A 27,713-nucleotide genomic window follows, 5' to 3' on the forward strand; every position below is an offset into this window, starting at 1 on the left:
GGAAAAGAGCGTCTACACTGGCCCCGATCCTCCGGAAAAAGCGCCCTTTTCCGGAGGATCTTATTCCTACTTCGAAGTAGGAATAAGATCCTCCAGAAAAGGGCGCTTTTTCCGGAGGATCGGGGCCAGTGTAGACGCTCTTTTCCGGCTTTTCTAAAAGCCGGAAAAAAGCGGCGGACATTTTTATTTAAATGCCGCGGGGGATATTTAAATCCCCCGCGGATTTCCCTATTGCGATCTCTGAAATTAACATGCCCCTTCCGGAAAAGGGGCCAGTGTAGACGTAGCCTAGCAGCTTGGGGCCAGGTCAGAAGCGCCTCTCCATTGCCGCAGTAGCTACAGGAGGCACAGCCGGGGAAGGGGTATATGTGCCTCACTTGCGGGACAGACAGACACACAAGCTGAAAAAAAAATCTTTGAAACATATAGTAGTTAGCGGTCCCATTTTCCACTTCTGCCCCCTGCTAGCTCAATGTGGCTATAGCTGACCCGGTCTCTCTCTCTGGTCCCTCGCTGCTGATTCTGTGGTCATATTAGAGTGCAATTGTCCTTCCTGCCAGACTCCACCTTTTCCACTTTATGAGAAAGGTTCAAATTCAAAGCACATCCCATTGCCCTGGCACAACCAAATGCTTATGTTGCTTTAAATTATTATAAGAGGAAGCGACATACTAAATTTAGTGGTTCTAGCTCTTGCCATTTAGGAGGAGTTCTTGAACAACTGGACTCAGACTGAAAGACAGATGCCCATTTCTAAAATACATAGTAAGGTAAGTTAACATGTCTTGTTTTAGATTTTGCTAGCCCACCAGGAGCAACTCAAATAAATGAAAGGTCAAGAAGACTCAGCAGGCCATCTAGAGTAGGATATTCCCAAATTGTGGTTCATAGGATCATGGGTGCTATGCAAAGCACATGGTACTGGTTTCACATTCTTTTTTCCAGATACTAATTATATTGTATATATTAAATATGTTTGTAATGTTACTTTTCCTATAAACAACTGCAACAGTTGACACAGGATGTTAAATGATTGTAAAGGAGGGATGTGGTTTATGCAGTCATGATGGAGAGAGGAGATTTTCTAGGAGACACTTTCTATTAAAAAAGCACACTATGGAAAAATTTGGGAACAATTTTCTTCCCCACACAGGATTGTTTTCTGAAGTACATTTAATAGTACTTTGCTGAGCCTAGACCAGGGTTGGCAAAGGGGCCTCCATGGGCCAGATCCAGCCTGGGGGTGGAGGTGAGCACACAAAGTTTCCTCCATCCTGCCAGGAGTGTGTGGAGGTTAGTAGCGCTATGCACTCCTGACAGGGTGGGAGGAGACTTTGCGCGCTCTCCTGCCCCCAAGCCCTGACTGGCTTGGGGGCAGAAGGAGGAGTGCACAAAATCTCCTCCCACTGCCAGGGGTATGGGCACCTATGAGGAACCTTTGGGGTGGGGGGAAGAGAAGACTTCAAGTGCTCCCCTACCCCGAGACCAATCATGATCTGTGGGTGGGAAATAAGGGAAGTATCCTGGCCCTGCCCCTTCCGCTTCAGGTCCTGTCCCTTCCACTGCAGCCCAGGGCCACTTCACACCAGTGTGATCCACCTGCCTAAGCTGAGGAAATGACACTTCAGTGGGAAATATTTTTTTGCCAGGGGCCACTTCAGAAATTTTTGAAGTGGCCCCTGGCAAAAAAATATTTCCCACTGAAGTGTCATTTCCTCAGCTTAGGCAGGTGGATCACACTGGTGTGAAGTCTTTTCTGATATTTACCCAATTATTGCTGTCAATATCTTGCTTTTGCACTGTCCAAAATAATCTGTCTCCATCTGTAAAATTTACTCTTAAAGTTTTGGTAGACCATTATTTTATCTTCATGTAGTCACTGCTTAGTCAGGCAATTACCTTAGCAGATTAACTTCATTAATACTACTTCTACTCAGGTCCCTCTAAGCCTTTGATAATTTTTCTTGTTTGCTTCTTATATCCCTCCAATTTATCAACATCTCTCTAGTATCAAAGACTCCAGAAATCATTGCAATATTCCAGATCTTACTATAATCAATTAGACATTGATTATTGCCTCCTTTATCCAATACACAATGCCTCTGCCAAGCAGAATGGCAGCGCAGATGGCTAAAATAATTTTGCTTTTCACAACGCATACTTGTGTCTAATTTGGTCTTATCATTATCACCCCCAAGTCTCTTTCAAGTTTACTTGTTTCCAGCTTCCTCCCACTTAATCTGAAATACAAACACAGTATTATTAGTGTTCACTTTCTAAGATGAGTCTTTGGGACTTTCTATATACTGTGGCCCACGAAAATACTCAGCTCTGTTACAGCAGCTTTCTAACATATGGCCTTCGAAACTGAAATAGTAGCCATTCCATGAAATAGCAGCCAAGCATGCAGCCATGTATATACACAGTCAGGAGTACACCATGAGACGTGCAAATACAGCTCTTTTTAGGGATGTGGGATAAACACTAGACTGGGAAGCAAGCAGAGGGCTTAAGGGAGCATAGTATGTCAGCGAGAGCCAGAAACAGCCTTAGCACAATTATGGGCCCCAATCTCTACTGAATTTACATTCCACAAATTTGGAGAAATTGGCTAGTGAAGCATTATACGAATTCAAGATATACAATATTCTGCTCTCATACCAGCTTCCTTTCATTCTGTTTAATAACTACTTGAGCATAATTATCTATTTAATATTCCCACCAAATTGCCCATCAGCTTAGTGTGAAAAGTAAACCCTGCTCGTGCTCATGTTTTATATAAATTTGCTTGGATTTCAAGAAGTTTTAGGAATACCTGTACCAATTTTATTTGCATGTGTATGAGTGTTTCACACAACCCTGGCTCTAGCTCCATATATTTAAACCAACTGGTTTTTCAAAAGCCATCCATAAAGTAATTTCTTTTATGTAGTGTTATGTTACTTCAAAACAAATTTTGTACATAAAAAGCAACAACACTCACATACTGTACACTTAAGTTCAGCTACTGCAAAACATCTTGATTTCATAATCACTTTCAAAAAACCAAATACTTAAGAACCAAGTATTCAAGACTAATGTTTTAAGTCAGTCAAGAAACTAGAATTTGAAACCAATATTTGAGATTTTGTGAATCTACTGTACCAAATATCCAGATCAAAGTGACAAATATCTCACTAATTTGTAAAAAATTATGAATTTTGTCACTGGTCTGGCAGAGTCATGACACAGTCCCACTAGCCTATGGTGGATATCACATTTACATAGACTCAGAGGGGTAGCTGTGTTAGTCTGTTAGTCTCTAAGGTGCCACATGACTGCTTGTTGTTTTTACATTCACATAGAGACAGTCAAGGACAGAACAATCTTCTGAGTAACAACTTTTTATTATCAACCAGAATTTATAAATTGTATAGACAGATCCTCCAAATCATCACATAGCTTCCTTGCCAGAGCAGAAATTGGATATTCTGACTGTAGTACAGAATTAATCAGTCCAGAACATTTATAGTATGCATGCCACAAAATCTGAAACACTAGACTGATGAACTTTTCAACATATTAAAAATAGAAATTGAAAACAATATAAACTGTTTAACATATCTATTATGTGGTACACAGTGTTAATTATGTCTTTAAAGGGAAAGTACATGTTGCAGAAGCACAAAAATCTAACTGTGATGGCTCTTTAAAAGGTTTTTTTTTTATTTTGTTCCTATATTAAAGGTGCTAATTAGCATTACACACTCTTTCCTACCTTTTACATGGATAGTGATACCAACAACAGATGTAATTAAGCCGTGCTTGTGAGGAAATCCATTCACATCACTTTGGACAAAAAAGGAGGAGAAACATGGACTGAGCTCTTGCAGCATTTCACTATTATCAAACAACATTCAGAGACAAAGTTTTGGCATTGAACAATTCACTTAAAATCAAATTATTTTAATTCTGAAAGTCAATACCAGTGTGACAAGGTACAACATCTGCAAAATTCAATCAACTTGTTAATTTATGCTTATATTGGGGGCTACTGGAGATGGTACAGTAGGTTAATGCACTAACCTCGAACACACTGCCATGTTAGGTTCAAAGAGCTTAGCTACAGGAACAATTTCACCAAGTTTAGAAGGACTCAGTGCACATTCATGAGAGACCAGCACACAATGACAATTTTTTGTAAGATCACACGCTCTGATTCAATAAAGTACCCCTATTCAGGTCCCTAGTGATGCACAAATATGCATCTGAAGTCAATGGGAGCTGAGCACATGCATCAATGTTTTGCTGAAGCAAGGCAAACTTAGGAATGATGCAAAGTCCTGAATTTGCAAAGACTTAAGCATATAGTAACTATGCACTGTGACTAGTCACAGTGCAATCAATGATGTTATTCACAATATGTAAAGTTATACATATGCATAAGTATTTGGAAGATCAGAGTCCAGGTCAGTTATTAAATATACTGATTAAAAAAAGAGTATGCAAGGAAAATGGTGATATACATCTGCCCCCCACTTTCATGGCTATTAAAATGTATCATTTAAAATTAAATCCTATTCAAGGTCACTGAGTAAAAATGGATTTTAACATAGGAAACAGATCCTTTATTCCTCTAATAGACACTGATTTGGAAATGGAACTTCATTATAACAACAACTTCATTATATCATTTAAATATAAAACTAGTGATATTTTCATCTCTAATAAGCTCATCATTGATTGACTTAGCTCTTAAAGACAGTTTGCACTGGATCTGAACGGCTTTATCATTTAAAAATAACTTGTTACATTATACAAAACAAAGTTTTGACAATAAAGGTATAGAAATAAATGTAAGATTGCTATTAATTTTACAACTGTTCTCCTGAGATGTTTTTTATTAGTGCTTTTTGAACCACAAATTCGGTTTTAATTTTAAAAACAGTTGCTGCGTGTAAGTGAACCATAACAGTGCTGAACAAGTTTGTAAGAAATAGTTCATGCCAAGCATCATTTCCAATTGCACTATGCTTTTCATTTGTGATATGCATGTCAAGACTGTTTAATAGTTATTCTAAATCCATTAAATTATGTAATCACTGCCAGCATTAGAAGTTAGTTACTTACCCTACAGATTTAATATAGATCTTTGAGATGTGCTATCCCCACAGACTCCACTATTGGTGTCCAAATGCCCCAAACATGCAAGAGCAGATTCTTTTCAATAGCAGTGTCCTTTGGGGCTACTCACACATTCTCTGTGCCCCTCACACATTCTCATTTCCTGTAGTTGGGGATATAAGGCACAGGGCATCCTCCACCAATGCTCAGTTCCTTTGCCAATAAAAATCCCAGGTATAGGATCTCTGATGAGCATGGGCAGAGTATAAGATATGGAATCTGTGTGGATCACTCGTGAGTAAATGTCTATTTGAAATGTGACCATAGGAGCGCCCCTTGAAGTCTGTACCCACCTGGAGGCAAGCACCAAAGAACAACAGAAAGTAAAGGTGTTCACAGAAATCCAACTTGCCACTCTGCATATATCAGAAATGGGGCATTTGCAAAGCTGGTTGTAGAAACATAGGTAAAGTGAGCCCTAGCTGTATTGGAGAGTCTTTATTGGCTAGACAGTTACACAGTCTGAGATCCATTTAGATTGTCTCTGGTGATACTGACTAAACTCAACAAATGCAATGAAGACTGGGCATGCATCTGAATGGTTTTAGTTCTATCAAAATGAAGTTCTAACAATGTCTAGCATATGAAGTCTCTCATATTTATATAATCTTTTTCTCCACTCATCTCAGGAAGGTGATTTTGCCCATGAAAGCTTTTATTTATATACTAGCAAAAATACCCAGCGCCACCCAGAGAAAATATAGTAAAAGGTGTGATGAATGAACTACATCAATGACATTTACATAGCATATTTTATTGGAAATACTTTTATTTTATATATTACTTTAAGAAATTAACACAGTTAGTGATGTGCTTACAAAACACATTTACATTTAACTCATTTCTTGATAACAAAAGGTGCGGTGAATGAACTGCATAAATTATGTTAACATATTTTATTGGAAATACTTTTTCTTTTATCATAGGGAAAGGATCTCATAGTTGCAGTTTATGTGACACACTTAACGGAAGAGTCCAGCAAATACCTATGATCAGGTGCTCCTAAAAGCTAATTAGTGGCCCAATTGGAGCTCTGGGGGCCCAACTGGAGCTCTGGGGGAACTAATTTTGAGATATAACCAATCCAGTTATTTAAGTTAGGAAATTAGTAGTATCTATTCAAAATTTGGTGTTTCTAGCTCTTACCATTTCGGAGATCTTTCGGGACAAACAAACAAACTTTCGGAAATATTTATAAGACAACTAACAGAAATACCCAGTGTCACCCGTGGAAAATATAGTAAAAGGTGTGATGAATGAACTATGTCAATTACATTAACATAGCATATTTTATTGGAAATACTTTTCTCTCATATATTACTTTGAGAAATTAACATAGCTAATGATGTGCTTACAAAACGACAAATCCCTTAGGGTCTCTTTTCTCAATCCCCACAAATCAGGAAGACCCATCTTCCCTTAAAGACTCTATGCAAACCAATGTCTGCAGCCCTGAGAAATGGAGGGGATGTCTCTTGGGCTCTGCAGCAGCAGCAAATCACTACTCCAAGTAGCCACTCCCCGAGTGCCTTCAGTGCACACTCCATGGGGCAACCTGAATGGACTTCCTAGCAGCAGCTGGACCGGTTGCATTGATCAGACAAATCAAAATACCTTCAGACCATGTCCAATTAGTGATATCTAGATGATCAGAATATGCAGCACCTGATAATACCTGTTCTTATGAAAATAGGCTGTTCTGAGCATACCATGTCCTCCTCAGCCTCCACAGTGCTCAAAACTTTGTCCTCCTACTCATCTCCTCTTTGTACTGTGAGCTTAATCCTGCAAAGTACATAATGCCTGTGGCACTTGCTGATAATGCACACAGCCCTGCCAGGAGAACACACGCAGCCCAAAAGAGGGCGAGTGGTGGGATGGCTCGTTTGTGTGTGCGTGTGTGTGTGGGGGGGGGGAAGCAACTTTATTTTCCAGAAGGGTTTCCATCGGAGCCCAGCTGCGTGAAGATGTTGAAAGGCTGTGATATCTGGAGACTTCTCCTACCCACAATTAGCAAGGCTAGACCCCCGCCAGCATCACCCACATTTGGGTCTGTCCTGGAGACCTGCTGGTGCCCTATTATAGCAGAAGTTGCTGATTCTCTGCCCCATTGCAGCCTCTCCCCCATGGGCTTTCCCTTGATGGTGCTGCAGGTGCCCACATGCTTTATCCTCTAGTATCTCATAGTTGCAGTTTATGTGACATGCTTAACAGAAGAGTCCAGGCAATGCCTATGATCAGGCACTACTAAAAGCTAATTAGTGGCCCAGTTAGGGCTCTGGGGGACCCAATTTCAAGACATAACCAATCCAGTTATTGAAATTAGGAAATCAGTAGTATCCATGCAAAATTTTGTGTTTCTATGATCAAGTGCTACTAAAAGCTAATTATCAGTGGGCCCAGTTGGGGCTCTGGGAGAACCAGGGGACCTGTTTCGAGATATAACCAATCCAGTTATTTAAGTTAAGAAATCAGCAGTATCCATTCAAAATGTGGTGTTTCTAGCTCTTACCATTTCAGAGATCTTTTGGGACAAACAAACAAACAAACAAACAATTTCAGAAATATTTATAAGAAGATTTATAAAATAAATAAATAAATAAAAGCTTTCATGGGCAAAACCACCTTCTTGAGATGAGTGGAGAAAAAGAGCGTGTTGGCTGATATGAAAGTTGGATACCCACATAGGCTGACAGTTGGAGTTAAACCTATGGACTCTGTGTCCTTGTGAAAAAATACATATAGCAGACCCACCATGAAATCTTGCATTTCCCTTATCCTTCTAGCTGAGATGACCACCACTAGGAAGGTGTTTTTTATTGACAAGCAACAAAGACAATACTTGGCCCTTGGTTCAAGAGGGAGGGCTCAATCAAGGATTATCACATGTGACGGGTTGGATCACAGAAGTCCCTTTGAGACTATAACCCAATGTGCTGATCATATCACTGATCCTACCTACCTACCCTCTCAGGCACCCAACTATCCTATTCTGCTGGGCCAGAGCTCTGGTCTCCTGCAGCAAAGGCACAGAGTTGAGATCACAACCCACAGCAGAGTAACAAAGACACTGATAATAGCTCATCTCTGGAAGGCCTCATTTACAAGAACTTGACAGCACCAGGAACACAACCCCAAATAGGACCAAAATGCTAAATAAATCCATCTCACACTATACAAAAGTTTTACAAAGAAAAAAGGAAGCACACGAAAAAACAAACAAACAAGAAACGTCAAACCCATGACATCAGAGTACATAGTTGGTCATCTCCATCTCAGGAGGAATGAAGTTTACATATGCTAATACAGGTTAGTAATGGAATGAAATAAAATTAATGGTCACTGAGACAGAAAATAGTTTAATCACTACAGCAATACGTATAACTGGTGCACCCTGATGGCATCTACCCGTTAAGCTACGATCTCATTAAGCAAATGGATACTGAAACCTAGCATGCTTTCAGAGCAGTGATGCCAGACGACACATGAATTAACTCTGTATCCATCAGTTTAATTGATTAAACCGAGCTACGCTAAAAAAGAATGCAATGAATTTAACTTTATAGGATTGTAGGTTAGTTAAGAAGCCAGTCCAAAAAACTCATTTGCATACCAGAATGGAAGAATAAACAATGAACTTTACAGGATTTTTACAGAGCAAGAGCCTTTAAGGAACCAAGAAGCAACTAGTAGATATAGGATAAAATAAAAAAAGCTTTAAGAAGAGTATATTAAAATAGAGCCTAAGTAAACAAAAGTGCTAGTAAGTCATTGTAAGGCAATCAATTAAATGTATTCTATTACAAGGGTAATAAAAATCACCCTTTGTTGAAAGTTCATCAGAGATTTACAGAGATTGCCAAAATAGAGATACACTCATAATGCTGATTATGTAATACTGACTCCTTAACTCTTTAGATTTTCTCTGTATGTCAGAATCATATCTGCTTAGTCATCATGGCTATTCTTAGGCAATGAGTTGTAAAATGGTTGCATTCTTGTGCCCATAGAAAGCTCCAATTAAGTCAATGGGAATATGCTTGCAAACACTGGTTTGAGGTTTACATACCAATCACAAACTCCTTTTAGCTCTAATGAGCAAATACAGATATAGAAAGGAAAGGCTGGATTCTCCATTTTGTTTCATAACCGCCACCAACAAAATTTGGCATTTATGTTTTAAATTCAGGATCATTATTCTTAGGGAAAAAGAAGAACATGTCAAGCTCACAGTGCAAAATTCAAAATACATTTCACTTGTACAGTGAGCAAATATGATCTGAGAATCATCTACAACAAATACAGAAGCCCTTGATATTTTTATCACCTTTCCAAAAAATTATATGGGGAATTGTATAGTTTGGAGATTTTCATTTGTCTGAAGCTATTCCAGGTTGCATCGTATACTCAATGCAAAATATACATGGTATGCAGGGTGCAAATTGAAGCTGAAGTCTTAGACCGGTTTCCAGTGTCGTCATCCCCAAAACTGCTGAAACTGCCGTGCAAACTGTCTGAATGAAAACAAGGACCAAATGGGCATGGAAACGGAATTACTGCCTCGCCCTTAGATGTGACCCCCACTGTGATAAAACACAATGGAAGTGGAGGTATGGGGAACTTTGCATTTCCAGTGCTCACAGCATATACCAATTCCATGGATAAAAACTATCAGACTGCATGGCTGTTCATTTGGTACTCTTCATGTCCCATTCAGAGACTCCACCCTCAGTTGGGAGGTCAAACAAATCCAGATTCACTTGCCCTGCTTTCTTCCCTGCCCCTTCTCCAAGGCCTTGCCCCACCCACCTCCAAGGCCCCACCCTGCTCACTCTGTTGAGATGAGTATGGGGGGAAGGAACACTCTGGCATCTCAGAATCTCCCTCCTCAGTCTCCAAGGCAGAGGGCAGGAGCAGCACAGCAGTGGGGAGAGGGGCAGCTGAAGGGTCAATCCAGTCAGGATCACCTGTCAGAGATTCCGGGATCTACCAATAGATCCCAATCTATTGGTTGTTGACCACTGATCTAGAACCTTGCCATGATCCACCATTTGGGGAACACTGTCTTTAACGATGCTTGAAGGTGTAGGAAGGATTCAGATTCATGCCTTGATCCAATATCTTGTACACAGATATCCCCATCATAAAGACAACACCAGGAAGATTTCAATGGACTTTATAAGTTTCAGTACAGTAATTCCTCATTTAACACGTGCCCACTTAACACATTTTCGTGATAGCATGATTTTTTTTAGGGAACGTTTTTTGAATTACACGACCGTCCCCGGAATAACATGATTTCCCCAGCCAGCTCATTGCTGGCGGCTGCGTGGGGCTTCCCCTGCCTCCCTGCAAAAAGGGCGGAGGGTTCGTCGCTCGCTGCGCCATTCCCCGCTGACTCCCCCTCGCTGGATGCAGTGCGAATCCTGGCAGACTGGTCACCGGGGCATACTCCCAACCTAATCCCCCTCCCCTCTCTTCCCCTTCCCTTCCCCAGAGCCAAACACTTCCCCTTCCCTGCTGCAACCCAGTTCCCTTTCTCCCCCAACCTCATGTCCCGGTCCCAATAGACACCACTGCTTGAAATACAACCCCCACCTTTTTCATTATTTTCAATGGGAAAATTGACCCCACATAATACGTTTTCACTTAACACGATCGTTTTCTGAAACATATCTATAGTGTTAAATGAGGAATTACTGTACGGAGCACCTGTAATGCCACCTCAATTTCATTAGATTTGGATGATCTGCATGTATGTTCCAATTAATTTGGTTTGCGGGCCTCCTCAGCATATTTGAAAAGGTAGCAAGTTGACCTGTTATTTCTTCAGAGAATGAGAGAAGCAATAAAAACAACAACAACAAAAGCCTTTCTGAAATTATGCTTAAATACATTTCAGGAATGACCCTCAGATTTAGATAAAAAAAGGGGTAAAAAAGCCAATAAAAAGGAATAAGATGTTACTGGGCTGTCGATTTCTGCATTTTTCATAAATAACTTAAGTGCAATAAATAAAATAACTAATATTTGGATTTACTGCTTCAATATTAACTTTTAACTTCAGTGTGTCAAAATACAATGATTAGCGCAAATAAAAGGGATCTCAAGAAGATTAATGTAACATCTTAATGGGGCCCATTAAAAGCTTTATGAGAGTAGGCAATTTATTAACTGCAGCATATGAATATTAATTTATCCTTTATTAGCTCTACCACTTAAATTAATATGTACAACAAATCATCATGTTCCCATCAGTAAAACCGTCAGTAGAGCTCTGGTTTGACTTTCAAATTGCTGGATGTGAACAAATGTAACACAACTGGAGATTTCAGACCAACTTTTAAGCTACTGGAAAATAAAAGGTCTAGAATTCAGTTACAATCCAAAAACTATAGTCTCAATTATGTTCTTTCTTGATCTGCCTAGGAAAAGGAATATGCAGACTAGATACCAGTGAATAGAAGGGTATAGATTACTATATGGTTTCTGATTTGTATCATACCTGTCACCCTCAATCTATGTGTGCCCTATCAAACACTGAAACAAAACTATTGACATCAAATGGTCAAATGAAAGACCCTTTGTTGCCATGGCTACTCTTCACCCTTTACCCTCAGATAAATTTTCTCAAAGGCAAGTTAAAAGGCATTGGCGTTATGCTCTAAGTCTGTCAGACCAAGCTGTGGTATACTATGGCGAAGTCAAGGACTCCCCATTGAAAGTACTCTGACATCTGGCTTCAGAAGTTCAACAAAAGAATCTTAGATAATTGCCCCAGCTCCAAGTGGATACTGAGTGGAATGTATTAGAAAAAGTGATCTGTGGGGTAGTATACAAATTTGATTTCCCATTCATAGAAATACATTCCCCACCCCCACCATCGCCCTCGGCAAATTAAATTACTGCAGCTATCCTTTTACTACTCAGCACAGAGCAGCTAGTTGACATTCTCCACACAAGTGTTAGCATGTCTTCATCATAATCCATTCATATCTCAAGGAAACCTTAATTGCCAACAGAATAAAATCATTAGAGTAGAAAACATAAAATGCTCATTAAGTAAAAGGTTAGAGGATTGTTAAATATTCTGCGTCAGACTTGACAAAGAATGGTTGTTTAGCTGAGGAATAATAATTTCTCTTTTAAGATAAAAAAATCATCCTGCTTCAAAGATTATAACAATGAACACCAGCTGTCCTTTACAATATAAAAATATAAAAGCAGTAATACTTATTAGCATCCTCATCATAGAAAGGAAATGTGGTTTTAGAGAAATAAATATTTCTAACAGTTGGTGTTTAAAAGGTGACTGTCAAGTTTATTTGTTTTTATTGTACCTATATTACCAACAAGATAGATAAGGTTCCTAGTCAGATTCATTCTATAGGTCCTCACATTCTAGCACATTACTGTAGTGTTGGATTTGCAAATACGAACAGGGTAAACACAGTATTTGGATACACACTACCAACAAAATTTCTTCACATCATAAAACCTACATTTTGGTTCTGATCACAGAATCATAGAAACATGGAATTGAAAGGGACGTAGAGAGGGCTGAACTGAGGCAGGATCAGTGTTTCCTGTAAGCTGAGTGCTTATGTAGCTGCTCAGAAGAGATTCAAATGCTGATTAACAGAATGGCCACAGCCAGGTTTGTGTTTCTACTGGTGGTGCACATAAAAAAACTATTCCGCCCATGGATGGAAAAAATCCACACTTGTATGGGAAAGAGTAGAGGGAACATTGGACAGGAGGCAAGTTTTTTTTTCTAGATCATCCCTGTCTAACTAGTTCTGAAAAGTCTCCAGTGATGCAGAGTCTACAATCTCCCTAGGTAATTTGTTCCACTGCTTAACTATCCTTACAGATAGGAAGTTTTTTTCCTAATATGTAATAATTTTGGTGCTCTTCTCTAGATGCTCTCCAATTTATCCACATCCTTCCCAAAGTGTGGTACTCCTAAATGGACACAATACTCCAGATGAAGCCTTATTAATGATCAGCAGAGTGGAATAATTGTTTCATGGCTTGCTTGCAACACTCCTGCTAATACATCCCAAAAGCATGTCCCCCCCCCTTTTTTTTGCAACAGTATTACTATAGTTTGTGTACTACTACAGGTTGAACCTCTCTAGTTCAATACCCTCAAGACTTGTCCAGTGCTGAATCAAAGAATTTTCCAAACATGGAAGGTCAATATTATTGTGAGTAGATCTCTCTATTTTTATTTCAACAAGATGAATCAACAGGACAATGCTAGCAATGCTCCTTAGTAATTAATGTATGATTGTACTGATACACCCCATATATGCTTATGCCTACCCAAGGCTTGTCAACTTTCTTCATAAAAAAGTGCTAGTGTTGTTACACCATTTTACTGTATTGGCACAAGAAAATAAGTAGCTAAAGCATTAAAAAAATATGCTTACGCTTAGCAGCATTATCATCAACACTGCCACTGCTTACTGGACTCAGAAGATATTTTGGGGTAAATTAGAGCTAAACAACAGCACAGAAAACGGAGAGCAGGACTGGTGACCAGAAACAAACTTTGAGGAATTTGGCCACGTCCATGATAAGTGGACATCCAACTAACTAAAATCATGCCAAACCACAAACATTGCCAGACCACAGCATACAAGATGAGAGAGATTCAACATGTATAACCTCCAGACCCTTTGCTGCAGTACTCCTATCCAGGTAGTCATTTACCATTTTGTATACATGCAACTGATTATTTCTTCCTCGGAGCAGTATTTATTGAATTTCCTTTAACTTATTTCAGACTATTTCCCCAGTTTGTCCAGATCATTCTGAGTTCTAGTCCTGCTGTCCAAAGTGCTTGCAATCCCTCCTTAGCTCAGTATCATCCACAATTTTTGAGTATATTCTCTGTTCCATCATCCAAATCTTTTATGAAGACATTGAATAGAACTGGATCAGAACAGAACCCTACAGGTCCCCACTCAATACTCCCTTCCACCCTTAGTGTGAATCACTGGTAAGTACATGATCTAAGCTTTTCCAAACAGTCGTGTACCCACCACACAGTAGGTTTGTTCCTTTTCTAGGCTATATTTCTCTAGTTTGTTCATGTACAACTGTATCAAAAGCTTTAGTAAAGTTGAGATATATCACATCTACTGCTTATCCCCTGACGACAAGGCTTGCTACCTTGTCAAAGAAGGATATTAGGTTGGTATCACGTGATTTGTACTTGACAAATCCATATTGACTGTTACTTATCACGTTATTTTCTTCAAGTTGTTTACAAATTCCCTGGGTTGTCTTTATTCCATTTTTTCTGGACAGGTACTATATTTACACTTTTCTAACCTTCTGGATCTCCTCCATATTCTATAAGTTCTCAAAAATTATTATTAAAGCTCAGATAGTTCTTCAGCTAGTTCCTTAAGTATTCTAGGATGTATTTAATCAGACCCTATCATCTTAAAGACACTTAGCCTAAGTAATTTTAAATTTGTTCTTTTCTTGTTTTAGCCTCGGATCCTATCCCATTTATACTGCTGTTCACTATGTTACTCATCCAACCATTGCTAACTTTATAAGTGAAGACTGAAAAAAAAAGGCATTAACATTTTGGCCAATGCTATGTTTTCTGTTATTATTTTACCTTCATCATTCATTAACGGCCCACGCTTTCCTCAATCTTTCTCTTGCTTCTCATTTTTATCTGTAAAATGTTTTCTTATTACTCTTTATAACCGTAGCTAGATTAATCTTATTTTTTACCTTGGCCCTTCTAATTTTGTCCTTGCATGTTTATGTTGTTGTTTTTTTATATTCATCTTTTATAATTTGACTTAGTCACACAAAAAGTGAAAACTCTTTATTGAGTTTCAGTGTCTTGAAGATCTCCTGGTTAAGCAGGGGTAATCTCTTACAATACTTTCTATATTTTCTACACCTTGGGACAGTTTGCTCATGTCCTTAATAATATTTATGTAAAAAACATCAACTCTCCTGAACTATTCCTCCCTCCAGACTTACTTCTCATGGGATCTTACCTACACATTCTATGAGTTTGCTAACGTGCATCTTCTTGATGTCCATTAACTTCATTCTGCTGTTTTCCCTCCTATCATTCCTTAGAATAATGAATTCTATCATTTCATGCTCACTTTCTCCTCTCATGCCTTTCACCTAGAAATTCTCAACCGGTGCCTCCAGTTTCTCAGAATCAAATGGAGAATTGCCTCTCCCCTATTTGTTTTTTCCATCTTCTATAATAAAAATTGTCTCGAGTGCATTCTAAAAATATGTTAGATAATCAATGCCCTTCTTATTTTATAGATGTCTGTGTAGTTTAAATCCCCCATCATCACTAAATCCTGGGTTTTGGATGATTTTGTCAGATGTCTAAAAATAGTCTCATCCATTCCTTCCTGGTGAGGTGGACTATGATAGACACCTATCATGACATCCATCATCCATGGGGTTTTTAAAATTCCTTTTTAACGAGAGATTTTCAACAGATGTGCCTCCCACTTCTACCTCATCTTCAATGCAAGCATATGCATCTTTGATATAAGGCAACAACTCTTCCCTTTTCCCCCGTACCTTAATCAGTTGAACATTTCTATACCAATATTCCAGTCACATGAATTATCCCACCAAGTTTCTATGATGCCAATTATATCAGAATTGTAATATTCACTGGTATTTCTAGTTGTTTACTCCCCATACCTCTTGCAATAGTAAAAAGACATCTAAGATGTTTATTAGGTTGCCCCTCAATATTCCCTCCAATCTCTCCTTTGTCCCTACTGTTGCTGCCCATTTCCTCCCCAGATTATCATTTTTCATCCAAGTTCCTATGTTTTGGACTTACATTTGGGCTTTTGTCTTAAACCTAGTTTAATGCCCACTTCACTAGGTTAGCCAATCTATATAAAAAGATGCCTTTAATGAAAGCAGAAGAGCATCACAACAAATTTTTACCTTTCAGAGTTGATCTAGCTGCCCTATTCTGCTTTGAAAAAAGGCAAAATTCATATAAAAGTTTAGTGTTAACTTGAATTTTTGTATGACAGAGTGAAAAGTCTTCTTCCTATATTTATTTATTGGAGTTTTCTTTTTAGTACCCTGTAGATACATGATAACAAAATATTTCACAAATGTTGGCTTTTATTTTACGGAGTGGCTAAGATATTTGATATTTGGCTAAGAAACATTGGTTTCCGGCCAATGGGAAATGCCGGTTGTCAACAGGTAGCTTGTGAAGCACCCTGCCCCCTTCCCCTGAGGCTCATGGCTGTTCAAAAACCACATGCCCCTGCAGCCAGTGTGGGGGCAGGGAAGGTAGGGAGTCTACCTGAGAAGGCTGCTGGCTGGGAATCAAGCAGATAAGTTTTTCAGCCGGAACCTGCCTCTGGCACCCCAACCCTTTGTCCGTCCCACTCCACATAGAATCAAAGAACCATAGAGCTGGAAGAGACCTTAGAAGGTCATCAGGTCCAGCCCCCTGCTCTAGGCAGGACCAATCCCAAGTAAATTAACCTGGCCAGGGCCTTGTCAAGCCGAGACTTAAATACCTCTAGGGATGGAGACTCCACTACTTCCCTAGGTAACCCATTCCAGTACTTCACTACCCTCCTAGTGAAATAGTTTTTCCTAATATCCAACCTGAACCTCTCCCACCACAACTTGAGACCATTGCTCCTTGTTCTGCCATCTGTCACTACTGAAAACAGCCTTTCTCCATCCCCTTCAGGAAGTTGAAGGCTGCTATCAAATCTTCCCTCACTCTTCGCTTCTGCAGACTGAACAAACCCAACTCCCTCAGTCTCTCCTCACAGATCATGCGCTCCAGCCCCCTGATCATTTTCGTTGCCCTCCGCTGGACCCTCTCCAATGCGTCCACATCCTTTTTGTAGTGGGGGGCCCAGAACTGGACACAATACTCCAGATGTGGCCTCACCAGAGCCGAATAAAGGGGAATAATGACATCTCTGGATCTGCTGGCAATGCTCCTCTTAATGCAACCTAATATGCCATTAGCCTTCTTGGCTACAAAGGCACACTGTTGACTCATATCCAGCTTCTCATCCACTGTAACCCCCAGGTCCTTTTCTGCAGAACTACTACTTAGCTGGTTGGTCCCCAGTCTATAACAATGCTTGGGATTTTAGAACAATGTTCTAAAATTAACGTAAAGAATATGAAGCATAATCAAAACTATAGTTTACTTTCTGCTCTAGATTCCTGTGCACAAATCAACCTGCCCACATGTTATTACAGCTTGGCTTAAACAAACCTATCAACTGCTTGACTACATTTTCTGTGTAAAAAAAATATGAAGAAAAAGAAACAACTTTATTATGAACAGGTCATCCTGATATTAATTTCCTATAGTGCTGTGTAGAAATAATCTCCATACATGAACTAAAACTCTGCAAGTTTCAATTTCCTCTTCCACAACAGAGCATGGTCTGGAAACCAACAGAGAATCTAATGATTCCACTCCCTTAACCAATGGATCTCTACTCAATCAGAATCGGTAACTGGCACTCTGCATCACAGTTTCATTGATGCAAAAGGGAGCATAAGATTTTTACACAATTGTCACTGGGCAAACTAGATGAATGTCACTGCTTATTAGTTTAAACATGATGGCCTTCAATCTATGGCTCAGAGAATAAATGATGATGTTGGGAAAATAAAAGAGTCCCTCCACTGGGGGAGAGATTTTTAGTTGCCCTATAAATCTTTGCATGAAGTTCTCAAAATACATGGCAATGATAGACTGGATGATACAAATAATCAAGAATGGAGTAAGAAAAAAATCAGTGCATTGTTTCTATTAAGAAATAATTATTTCCAACTGCGAACATATTTAAACAATGGGTTCTAAATGTGAAACCAGATTTTAAAAAAAGTTACAACAGGATCAATAAATAAGCTGTGAATTTGGGAAGTTATAGATAAATGAAAAAATCCCCAGAATGTACACTGAAATATTCTCACGTATATCAAACACTAGAAGATTTACCCAGCATTGCTTGGATCTTTCATTCAATTAATTTTTGTCTTCATTTAAATAATTGTTCTGGAATGGGGCAGGGGATGAGGGGTTCAGGCTGCCCTGGGGAGAGAGGACAACCCCAGCCCTCTCTCACTGCAGCAGCCTGGGGCCAGGTGAGACGTGCCTCTCTATACTGCTGAGTGTCAGTGGGCACAGCTGGGGCGGGGTGCCTGTCCCCCAGCTGGGGCAGGTCCAAGTTTATCTGTCCTCTGTGCTCCCCAGCCAGAGTGAGGAACGCAGCAAACTAAGTAATTTCTCCTCGCTCCCTGACAAAGGGGAACAGCCAGCAATGTTCTTGTGCAAATTGGTAAGGTAGCAGCTTTGGTCCGCCCCCACCCTCCCTAAAGGGCACCTATGGAGTGGAAGGTTCAGGGCTAGAGCAAGCTGGGGACGGCACACCCCCAGCCAGTCCCTTTCACATGCCTGGTGATTCTGTCTCTTTTTTGTATGATTTTATGAGAAGCAATCCCATTCCAGCCACCCACTGTTTTCCTGGCACAACCAAACCTTTACCTTAGTTTAAGTTATGACAAGAATGTCTACCTGTGGTCTGAGAAGCAAAAAACTGGTCTATCTGGGAGCATATACTGAGATATTGCTACTGTATAGGACCAAATCCTGGCCACACCTTGCAGCCCTCTATAAGCAGACTGTGCTCTGGAGAGATTCTGGGCAACAAAGGGAAGAGGATTTCTTCTCCTCCTCCAAACAGTGAAGCCATCCAGCAGCTGGGCTCCTCCCTTTTGTTTGATCCTGCTTCCATCCAAGCCAATGGAAATTCTGCCACTCATTCAAACTACAGCTACATCCAGTTCCGTTGTGTCAGGAAAGTGTTAGTTGATTTTGTATCTTTTCTTATTATGAGATATTATGGATTAAGCTAGTTGATAGAGATACCCAGTTCATAATGGATAATGAGCGAAGTCTGAAGTCCAAGAAATGCAAACATATACATTGTAGGGATGATAGGGTAACAGAATAGTTGTGTAACTGCATGAATTCTTATTGATTACATGATTATTCTATAGTTCGGGGGAGGGAGGGGAAGCAGGGCTGGCAGCCAGTAGATTCCAGCCCCACTCCCGGGGAGCACCCTGCCACTCTGCATTGTTCTGTCTGTATCAGATACAGCAGTGCGGGGTACCAGGTGGGAGTAAGTCCAAAAGGGGAGCTAGTTTAAAATCCAGTTCCCCGTGTAGACAGGCTGCCTGCCACCCCGCGTTGCTGCCTCTGATACAGAGGAAGCAGCATGGGATGGCAGCAGCCCCTGTCTGCAGGGGTCTGAGTTCCCCACCGACAGAGGCTGCTGCAGGAGGGAAGAGGAAGAGGGAGGCTGCCACAAAGCATCCTGTTTCCGTGGAGACCCGGGTTGGCGGTGGACAGAGGCTGGTCCTCAGAAGCAGCCTCTTTATGTGGGTAGGGTCAGAGTTCCCCATAGACAGAGGTTGTTCCATGGGAGGCAGAGCAGCCTCTGTCCGCAGGGAGTTCGGGCTCGCTGAGGACAGATGCTGCTTCACGGCAGCCTTCCCTGCTCTCCCCCTTCTGATAGAGGTAGCAGCATGGGGAGGGCATGCGGTACTGCGGAACTGGTGCTGAGGGGGAACAGGCTTTTGAGATGATACAGAGGCAACAAGTGGGGGGAAATGTGTGTAGTTGACAAGATTAACCAATAAGCCTCAGCTTACTGGTTAATCATATAGTTGACTACACGTTGACATCCCTAATACCCTGGTGTGCTTTTTTCATTTGCTTTTATACATGTCATCTAATTTATATCATGTTAGTGGACATAAAATATATCTGCAATGATTTCTCTTTTAAGAAACTGTAACCCAACAGGAAACATTCCAAGCAGTGGCAGTCAAATGTCATTCTTCAACATAACCATTTAGGACAAATCTAAAGACCTCTTCAAATTTCCTTCTTTCATCTGATATTGTCAGATTATTATTATGTTTGTCATTTGCAATAAGCTCTCTGCCGATTCATATTCGGCATCCTGTGCTATAGTCATGTAGGAAGTTTGAGTCATAAATCATCAATCCCTTTGATATGGTGCACCAAAAGACATTTTGTTGATTCAAATGTGTCATTCTGTAGAACATTTACAATGGTATGGATCTGTTCAACAAAGATTTGTGATGGTGTGCAGGAGGGGGAGGTGTTCTCTCCACATTTGCCCCTCCACTTCAAAAAAGGCAAATATGTAACAATTTGCATGCTGATGACAAATGGGAGTCTAAAGAGAGACATAGGTAGCTTCCTAACAACAAATCAACTTGGTATATTTTATATACCTCTCTCCTTGTTAACAAGAACTTCATAGAAACAAATATTGTTCTCAAATTTGTAGCTTCTTAGCAGTATAAATCTGTTCCTTAGCCACTTTTATTTGTTACTTTTTCAGACTAATAGTTGCCTTTGAAATCAGTAATTAGTATCTAGCAGGAAACAAACCCAGCAACACTTTTCTAAGTACTCTGCAGTGATATTACCTGAACTGAACCAAGAAAATGACATTTTTAGGGAATTGATTATATGTCCCAGATAAGTCTTTATGGACATTCCAATTTTCTAAAGAACAGATGTAAGATAAATATATTTTGCCAACAGAAGGTATAAGAAATCACAGCAAATCACATTTGTGCTGTTTTTGGGAAAAACAACACATAAAATATTTCATATTTTCATCCCATTTTCAACTGCACTTGTCATAATTTAAAGAAGGTATAATCCTACCACCTTTACACCCAATCCTAAAATAAACTGTTATCCCAATAAACTTCAAGAACAAATCTTAGATATATGTTCAAATTACATTCAAAATAAGTATAGGTAAGTAAAGGGGAGCAATAACTAACTCTGTGTCATTTCATGCTAGGTAATACGTTATGGTTCACGTTACAACTCATTTGAAGGAGTTTGCATCTCTTACATTGCCAATACCTGGGTAGCAATCATACAATTACACTCGCAAGTGTTTTTTTTCAGGAAGAGGGTTGTGAGGAAGGAGTCAAGCAGTTTATGTATAAATATACCCTAAATATTAGGAGTTCTAACTCCTGTCTGCTTCAAAGACAGCTACGGCTGCTTGCTTGCATTCTGGGTTAACGTTCCAGACAATGGAAATAGCAGCAGAGGAAAATCATGAGGAAAATGTTACAATGCAGATTACAGCACTGGAAAATAGTACAACTGAATATTTTATGCTGGTGCTGTCAGAAATTATGCTTACGAACATTCTTCTTCTAAATGCTATATATTTCTCTTTCCTAACCAAGGGCTGATTTTACACTAAATGTCTAATGATTACTTATTTGATTTTTTTCTTCTGATTAATATTCCCATTTATTTCTGGCATTATTATAGTCAAGGCCTTGTCAGTGTTCCCTTTACAAACTGTTATTATGCAGTATAGCACCATACTTTTGAGTAAATAATACACATTAGGAGTTTCAAATTTAATTTCAGTTATGGCCTATGACTGTGGCCCTCAAACTTTTTGTCCCACAGCACACCCTGCTCAATGCAGACCTTTCCGCAGACCACCAATGATGACAAATTAATGCAAGGTGGGGTGTGAGTGTGGGGTCTGGCCGGGAGGTAGGGAGCAGGAGCGAGCTGACGGTGGGGGGGTCTGGCTGGGATTCCAGCCAATGGGAGCCATGGAAAAAGCCTCCAGGTGAGTGGTTTCCTGTGTTGCCATTCCCTTAGGCAAGGGGGAAGGCTCACAGAGTCAACCTCACAGGGAGATGGGGGAGAGAGAGGGCTGGAGTCCCAATGCGGGGTCTACCTGGATTCTATTTCTAGCTCTGACACTCTTGTGTGATCTTGGGATCTATCACTCTGTGCATCTATTTCTCCCCTACACCCTTTGTGTGTCTTATCAATTTACACTAAGTTTTTAGAGCATGGACCATTTCTCATTATGATGCCTAGCACAATTAAGCCTGATCTCAGTAGGGACTTCTAGACACTACCATAACACAAATAGTAATAAACTATATTTTCTGTTCTAAAAAATGCTTTTAAATGCAGAGGAGCAGACTTCCCTCGCCACACAAAAGGAATGCAAAATGAATACTGGGAATACTGTGTGCTTGCTTTGTAAAATTTGTGATGCTATCAATGTTTTTCAACATTTCTAACTCCATCACGGCAGCCTTAACTGCAAGTTTTCTGTTACTTGTGTAAGCTAGGGATGTGACAGTGTAAATGTGTAAATGGTTAACCAACGAGTCTCGTGGTTAACCTTCATGGTTACATGTAGCTCTCCTTTCCCACCGATATAGAGGCAGCAGCATGGGGGGGCAGGGCGCTCAGGCAAGAGCTGGTGCTCATGGGGAGCCCATGCAACAGCATGGTGGGGGAAGGTGACTCCCAAGGAGCTGGTGCTTGTGGGTAGCTGGCTTAAAAGCTGGCTCCCCGCAAGCACCAGCTCCTACTTGCTCCCTCCCATGCTACTGTCCCTGATACAGTGACATTTTCAGCAGTTACACATTTACCTAAACACATCTGAACATCTCTAATTTAAACCAAGCCTTTTTATTTACACAGAGGAAACAATTAAATAGCTTAGAATAGTCTCAATCAAAAAAACTCATTCATCCACATAGTGTACTCACTTATTGGATGGCTCTGTGAACATCTCAACTTCTTGCAGATCTCTCAAAATATCTGAACTGGAGCTGAAAGGATAATAGAAAAAAAAACCTTTTAGACTATCTAAGCAATCCTTGACAATTATCCAGAACTGGACTTTCAATAATAAAGTCCAGTTCTTTCAATAATAAAGTCTCATGGAACGTCTTATAGCTCTCTGATTCTCAGGGTGATTACTAGCTGATCTAGGCTCCAGCACAGGTTACTGAAGCTGAAGGACCCCACATCAGCTGACCATAGCCAGAATGCAGTATGTTCTGGCCACTTCCCCTTCCCAAACCAGAGCTCAGTGTGTAAGCAGGAAGGAAGGATCAGTTATGTTGATGGAATTCTCAGCTGGCCAGATCCAACTGCTGTTCCTCCTGTTTGCACAAATTAAGTAGCATATAGATGGGGGACATATTACAAGAAAGAATCTGGTCCTATAGTTGCCATTTAAGTTAGCATCTAGGAAATAAAGACTCATTATTATATGAGCACCATTTTGCAGGTGATTGGACATGACAGCCACAAGATTAATGAGTTTCTGAAAGAGATGAGCATGTCCATTTACAGTGTCCATCATGCCTGAACAGTTTCATTAGGCAGATTATAATATAAAGAGACTGAAATCAACTAGTACAAAGAGAAATATTTTCCTGTCAATTTTCTGTCAAACCTTTGATAACAAAATACCAAAATGTAAATTTCTTTACAAAATGTATCACCTCTGTTGAAAAGCCACAAATGGAACATAAAAATCCTTATATTGAATTGCCATATTCCAAACAATAAACCAACGTACTGTAGTTTTGGCTTAACTCCATTCCTAGGCCACCTTTCACAATAATTGCACTGGTTTTCTTCCAAGTATAGGAAACCTATTCATGTTATGATGAATAAGCTATCCAAGCACTAAAATCGTGTAATATTATTAGAGATAAAAGGTTTTTTTTTTAAAAATCAATATATTAGATAAAAACATTGCAAAAGTATGAATATCTTAAGCACAAATAAAAGAAAAATAACATGACAAATGTCAGTGTTCCGCAAGAACAATTTAATCACATCATGGTCATTGTCGGAGCATTGTTGTGCTTGTTTTGTTGAGCATCACAAATTTTATTCCTTAATGACTTCCATTCCATCTGAGCCTTGTTTTTCCAATCTTCAACTGATTACTTCATTCCCAACATTCATAATGCCACTGCATCTGCTCTTTCAGGTCTAACAAATAATCTATCTTAAATTTTCTCCTGTCTGCCAGCTGCTTCTCCAACACCTCCTCTTACTCTGTTTCCAACCCTCTCCAGGTTTCCGGTGCACTAATCTAAGACAGCTCTCCCACTGCCTTCCAAAACCTTTTGCACTCCACACACTACCAGGGTGGAATCTCAATGAGACAGAATACTATATTTTTTAAAAATAAAGAATGATTGTCAATGTGCATGCATTCTCCATATGTGGCTGGGATTTGGTATCAGAAGTTCATAAATCACTGGCCATGTTCAGTATCCTGGGCTATGCTGCTTCCAGTCACTGCTTGAATCACAGGTAAATATCATTTTCTGGCTTTCCTTTTAAACATTATGATTAAAGGCAAGAGACATACATAGATCAGTTCACCCATTGTGACGTAGCGGGGATTGTATTGCTGTGTTGCTTTGCGTGTTATGTGTGGTTCCTAGCATCCCGGGACCTGCAACACTGTCTGGAGGAAGGGGGATGACTCACTGCAGAAGTGTATTCGGCCTCACACCTAAGGATCAGATATAGGAGATAACTCCTGTTCAGGAAGGGAGACAAAGGGTAGGCAGAGCTGACACCAGGCTGGGACTAGAGCTTGGGGGAAGGGCTCAGTCTCCGCTGAGTTAGGATGGGAGAAGGGGTCTAGAACAGCAAAGGAGGGAGAAGGGCCCAAGACCCCTACTCCCCGAGAGGAATAATGCTGCCTGCTCTTGATCCCTGTGTTAACATCGATCCTATGCTATGCTGTGTCCCTGTGAACCAATAAATCTTCTGTTCTACCCACTGGCTGAGAGTCACAGCTGGCTGTGGATGGGGGTGCAGGGCTCGGGGATTCCCATACACGCCTGACAGCCATCAACAGTTCTTTTCTTCTTACTGCTTATTCCACATCTGAAGGTACAGTCCTCGATTGCTAAAATTAGAAATAGCTGTCGCAGACAAAATTGTGAAATCACTAAAAGGATTATCACTGCACAGGAGAAATGAGCAACCAAATCAGATTAAGTGCTATGGAACAGAGAAACTTCTTATGCAAATGTGTCTGCAGCATTACTGCAGAAAGCCTTACTCATTTTATGTGTCTGTGCAAATGACATAATGATGAAAAGGAAAAATAAAAAGGAGATCCAACGGTGGTGTAGGGACAGAAGTATTTCAAAGCAGAATGGGTTTCAAAGTTTTCTAAAAAGAATTAGACTTTTCCAACGCCTCCTTTGGAGCATTTGTGAATAAAGAGTAATTTGTGACTAAATCATGGAATACAAATATTACAAAACAGCTCTACTGTGTAAATATAGAAGTATCATAATCTGAAATTAAAAGCAGTGATTGTGATTATGGGGGAAATACCTTTCTCTTGCACCAATCCTAGGTAGTAGGGCTTGGCACAAGAGCACCCCATTGGAGACAGTGGGAAGGAATTCTGTTTTCCCCCATTTGAATGCAGAATGGCAGAAGAGCTTTTCCATGACTGCCTAGATGGAATCTCCACTTGGGTTGCATCTGGTTTATGAATGCACACTTGCCTAATGAGCTCAGTAACTCTCCAGATCAGGAGTGGGCAATAATTTTTGATAGGGGGCCACTCCAAGATTTTGGAAAGTGGTCAAGGGCAGCACTTCTCTATGGAAGGGATGCAGGGTTCAGGATGGAGGGTGGATGCAGAAGGGAGCTCAAGATAGGGATCTGGGGTGCAGGAGAGGGTGTGGGGTCTGAGAAGGAGTTTAGGTGAAGTAACGGGTTGCGACCTTGGGCAGGGGATTAGGTGCTGGGTCTGGGAGGGAGTAGGGGTGCAGTAGCGAATTGTGACCTGGGGAAGGGGTGTAGCAGGAGATGCAGGCTATGCGAGAGAACTGTGATCTGGGGCAGTGTGCAGAGGATTTGGATGGTGACCTACAACAGAGGGGGTGAAGACCTGGGGTATGGAGATAAGTAGTAGATGGGGCTGGAGTACAAGAAGCAGGAGCTGAGGTGCTGGAGGCAGACTCTGGTCAAAAGTCATTTATTTACCTTAGGCACCTCCCAGCCAGCAGTCCAACAGTGTCTCTGGAGCAGCCCTAGCCACATGGGTTCCCTCCCCATGTGGCTCCCCCAGAGCTGTGCATCCCTGGGGAGCAAGAGACTTTGCACACACATGCTTCCCCACCCTCAGGCCAATCGGGTCAGATCTGACCCATGGGCCATATCATACCCACCACTGCTCCAGACCAAGCTTCAACATTCTAAAATAGCAACTGAGTATATTTCCAAACAAGTTCTAAGGCTGTTGTGTGCCTACGAATTTATACAAAACGAGGCTACATAAACACAAACCATGCTGCTGATAGCAATGAGTGACTGAGACTCTTTGCTCCACGAAACAAACAGAAATGCCTGACACCTCTCCAATCCCATTCTTGCTACAAGCAGGACAGTTCAGAGGAGAGGAATGATTTAACATGACCTATGTTGAAGTCATTTGTGTTACTTAAAGTTCCAATTCAGCAAAGCACTTAAGCACATGTTTAACTGTAAACATGACCTATCTGCTGACTTCTAAATGTGATTATTCATGTGCTTAAATGCTCTGCTGAATGATGTACTGAAACATCACCCCTGCCACAGAGCACCAACATATCAATTTTATAGTTAATTCGGTACTCACGGGCTAGGGAGTTGGGGAAGAAATAATCAGTTTTATTACTGTACAATAACACACCTAATCTGAGCAAGTTAACTAAAATAAAAAAGATATTTCAGAGCTTCTGAAAAAATCAGATGCAAAGGGGCTACTTAGAAAGTTGTTAGTGGCATTTTGTTACTAGTTTAAGTACACTTATTTGCCATGTCCTTTAGGCCCATACCAAATAAGCATACTTGCAGAAAAAAATAACTCCAAGCAAAGGTATACAAAGTAAGTGTTGCCTGTCATATATTGTCTAATGCGAGCAAATTCTGCTGTCATGGATGGGTCCACTTATCCGAATGCATACCCTGCCAGAGCAAAGGTTGTGCTTTCATCTTGTGGATATGGAATAATGTGGGAAAAAATATCCCATGTTATTTTTGAGAAGCCTTCTCTGACCAAGACAGAACCAGCACTGGCAGGTTGCAGAGGGTGTTGCCATCAATAATTAAGAAAGGACTAAATTGGAATGGACTTGACACATAGTACATTCCCATTTATCTGGATAGCCTTGTGCACATGCACAACTTTTGGATAACCAGATGTCCACTAATAACTTCGTAAGTAGCTTCTTTGCAGCTGTTAGAATGTTTTGTATTGATTAGCACTACAGATAATTGCGAAGGTATTAGCTGGAGAGTAATACATGGAAGACCCTTTTAATCTGTACAACTAGGACTTTCAGATGGAGGGAATTCAGATAAACAGCAGTACACTATTATATACTCACTGATCTTAAACCAATGCTAGACTGTTGACTGCAATGGAGCTACTCTAGTTTTGTACTGGTTTAAGTGGTAACCACCCCATATCCTATATGGGTAAGCAGAAGTATACCAAGGTGCACAGGAAAACTGAATGCTTACAAATTCTGGCTACACCAATAGTCACCAACCAGTAAATCAGGATCTACCGGTAGATCTTAGAGCCTCTGACAGGTGATCC

General features: G+C 40.4%; 1 protein-coding gene across 5 annotated transcripts in view; it reads right to left on the reverse strand.

Moving 5' to 3' along the window:
* RAD18 (RAD18 E3 ubiquitin protein ligase) overlaps positions 1 to 27,713 on the reverse strand; it is a 262,323-nt gene that overhangs the window by 15,705 nt on the left and 218,905 nt on the right. For 4 of the 5 annotated variants that reach the window (XM_075938716.1, XM_025189544.2, XM_075938714.1 and 1 more), the window contains one exon: positions 22,840 to 22,902. In XM_075938716.1, coding sequence (XP_075794831.1) covers positions 22,840 to 22,902 — 63 coding nt within the window. Of the gene's footprint in view, positions 1 to 3,757; positions 3,829 to 22,839; positions 22,903 to 27,713 lie in introns of all 5 variants that reach the window. The other variant, XM_075938715.1, reaches the window with a different exon arrangement.

This window comes from Pelodiscus sinensis, chromosome 11, assembly GCF_049634645.1.
Source record: "Pelodiscus sinensis isolate JC-2024 chromosome 11, ASM4963464v1, whole genome shotgun sequence".
Taxonomy (NCBI): domain Eukaryota; kingdom Metazoa; phylum Chordata; order Testudines; family Trionychidae; genus Pelodiscus; species Pelodiscus sinensis.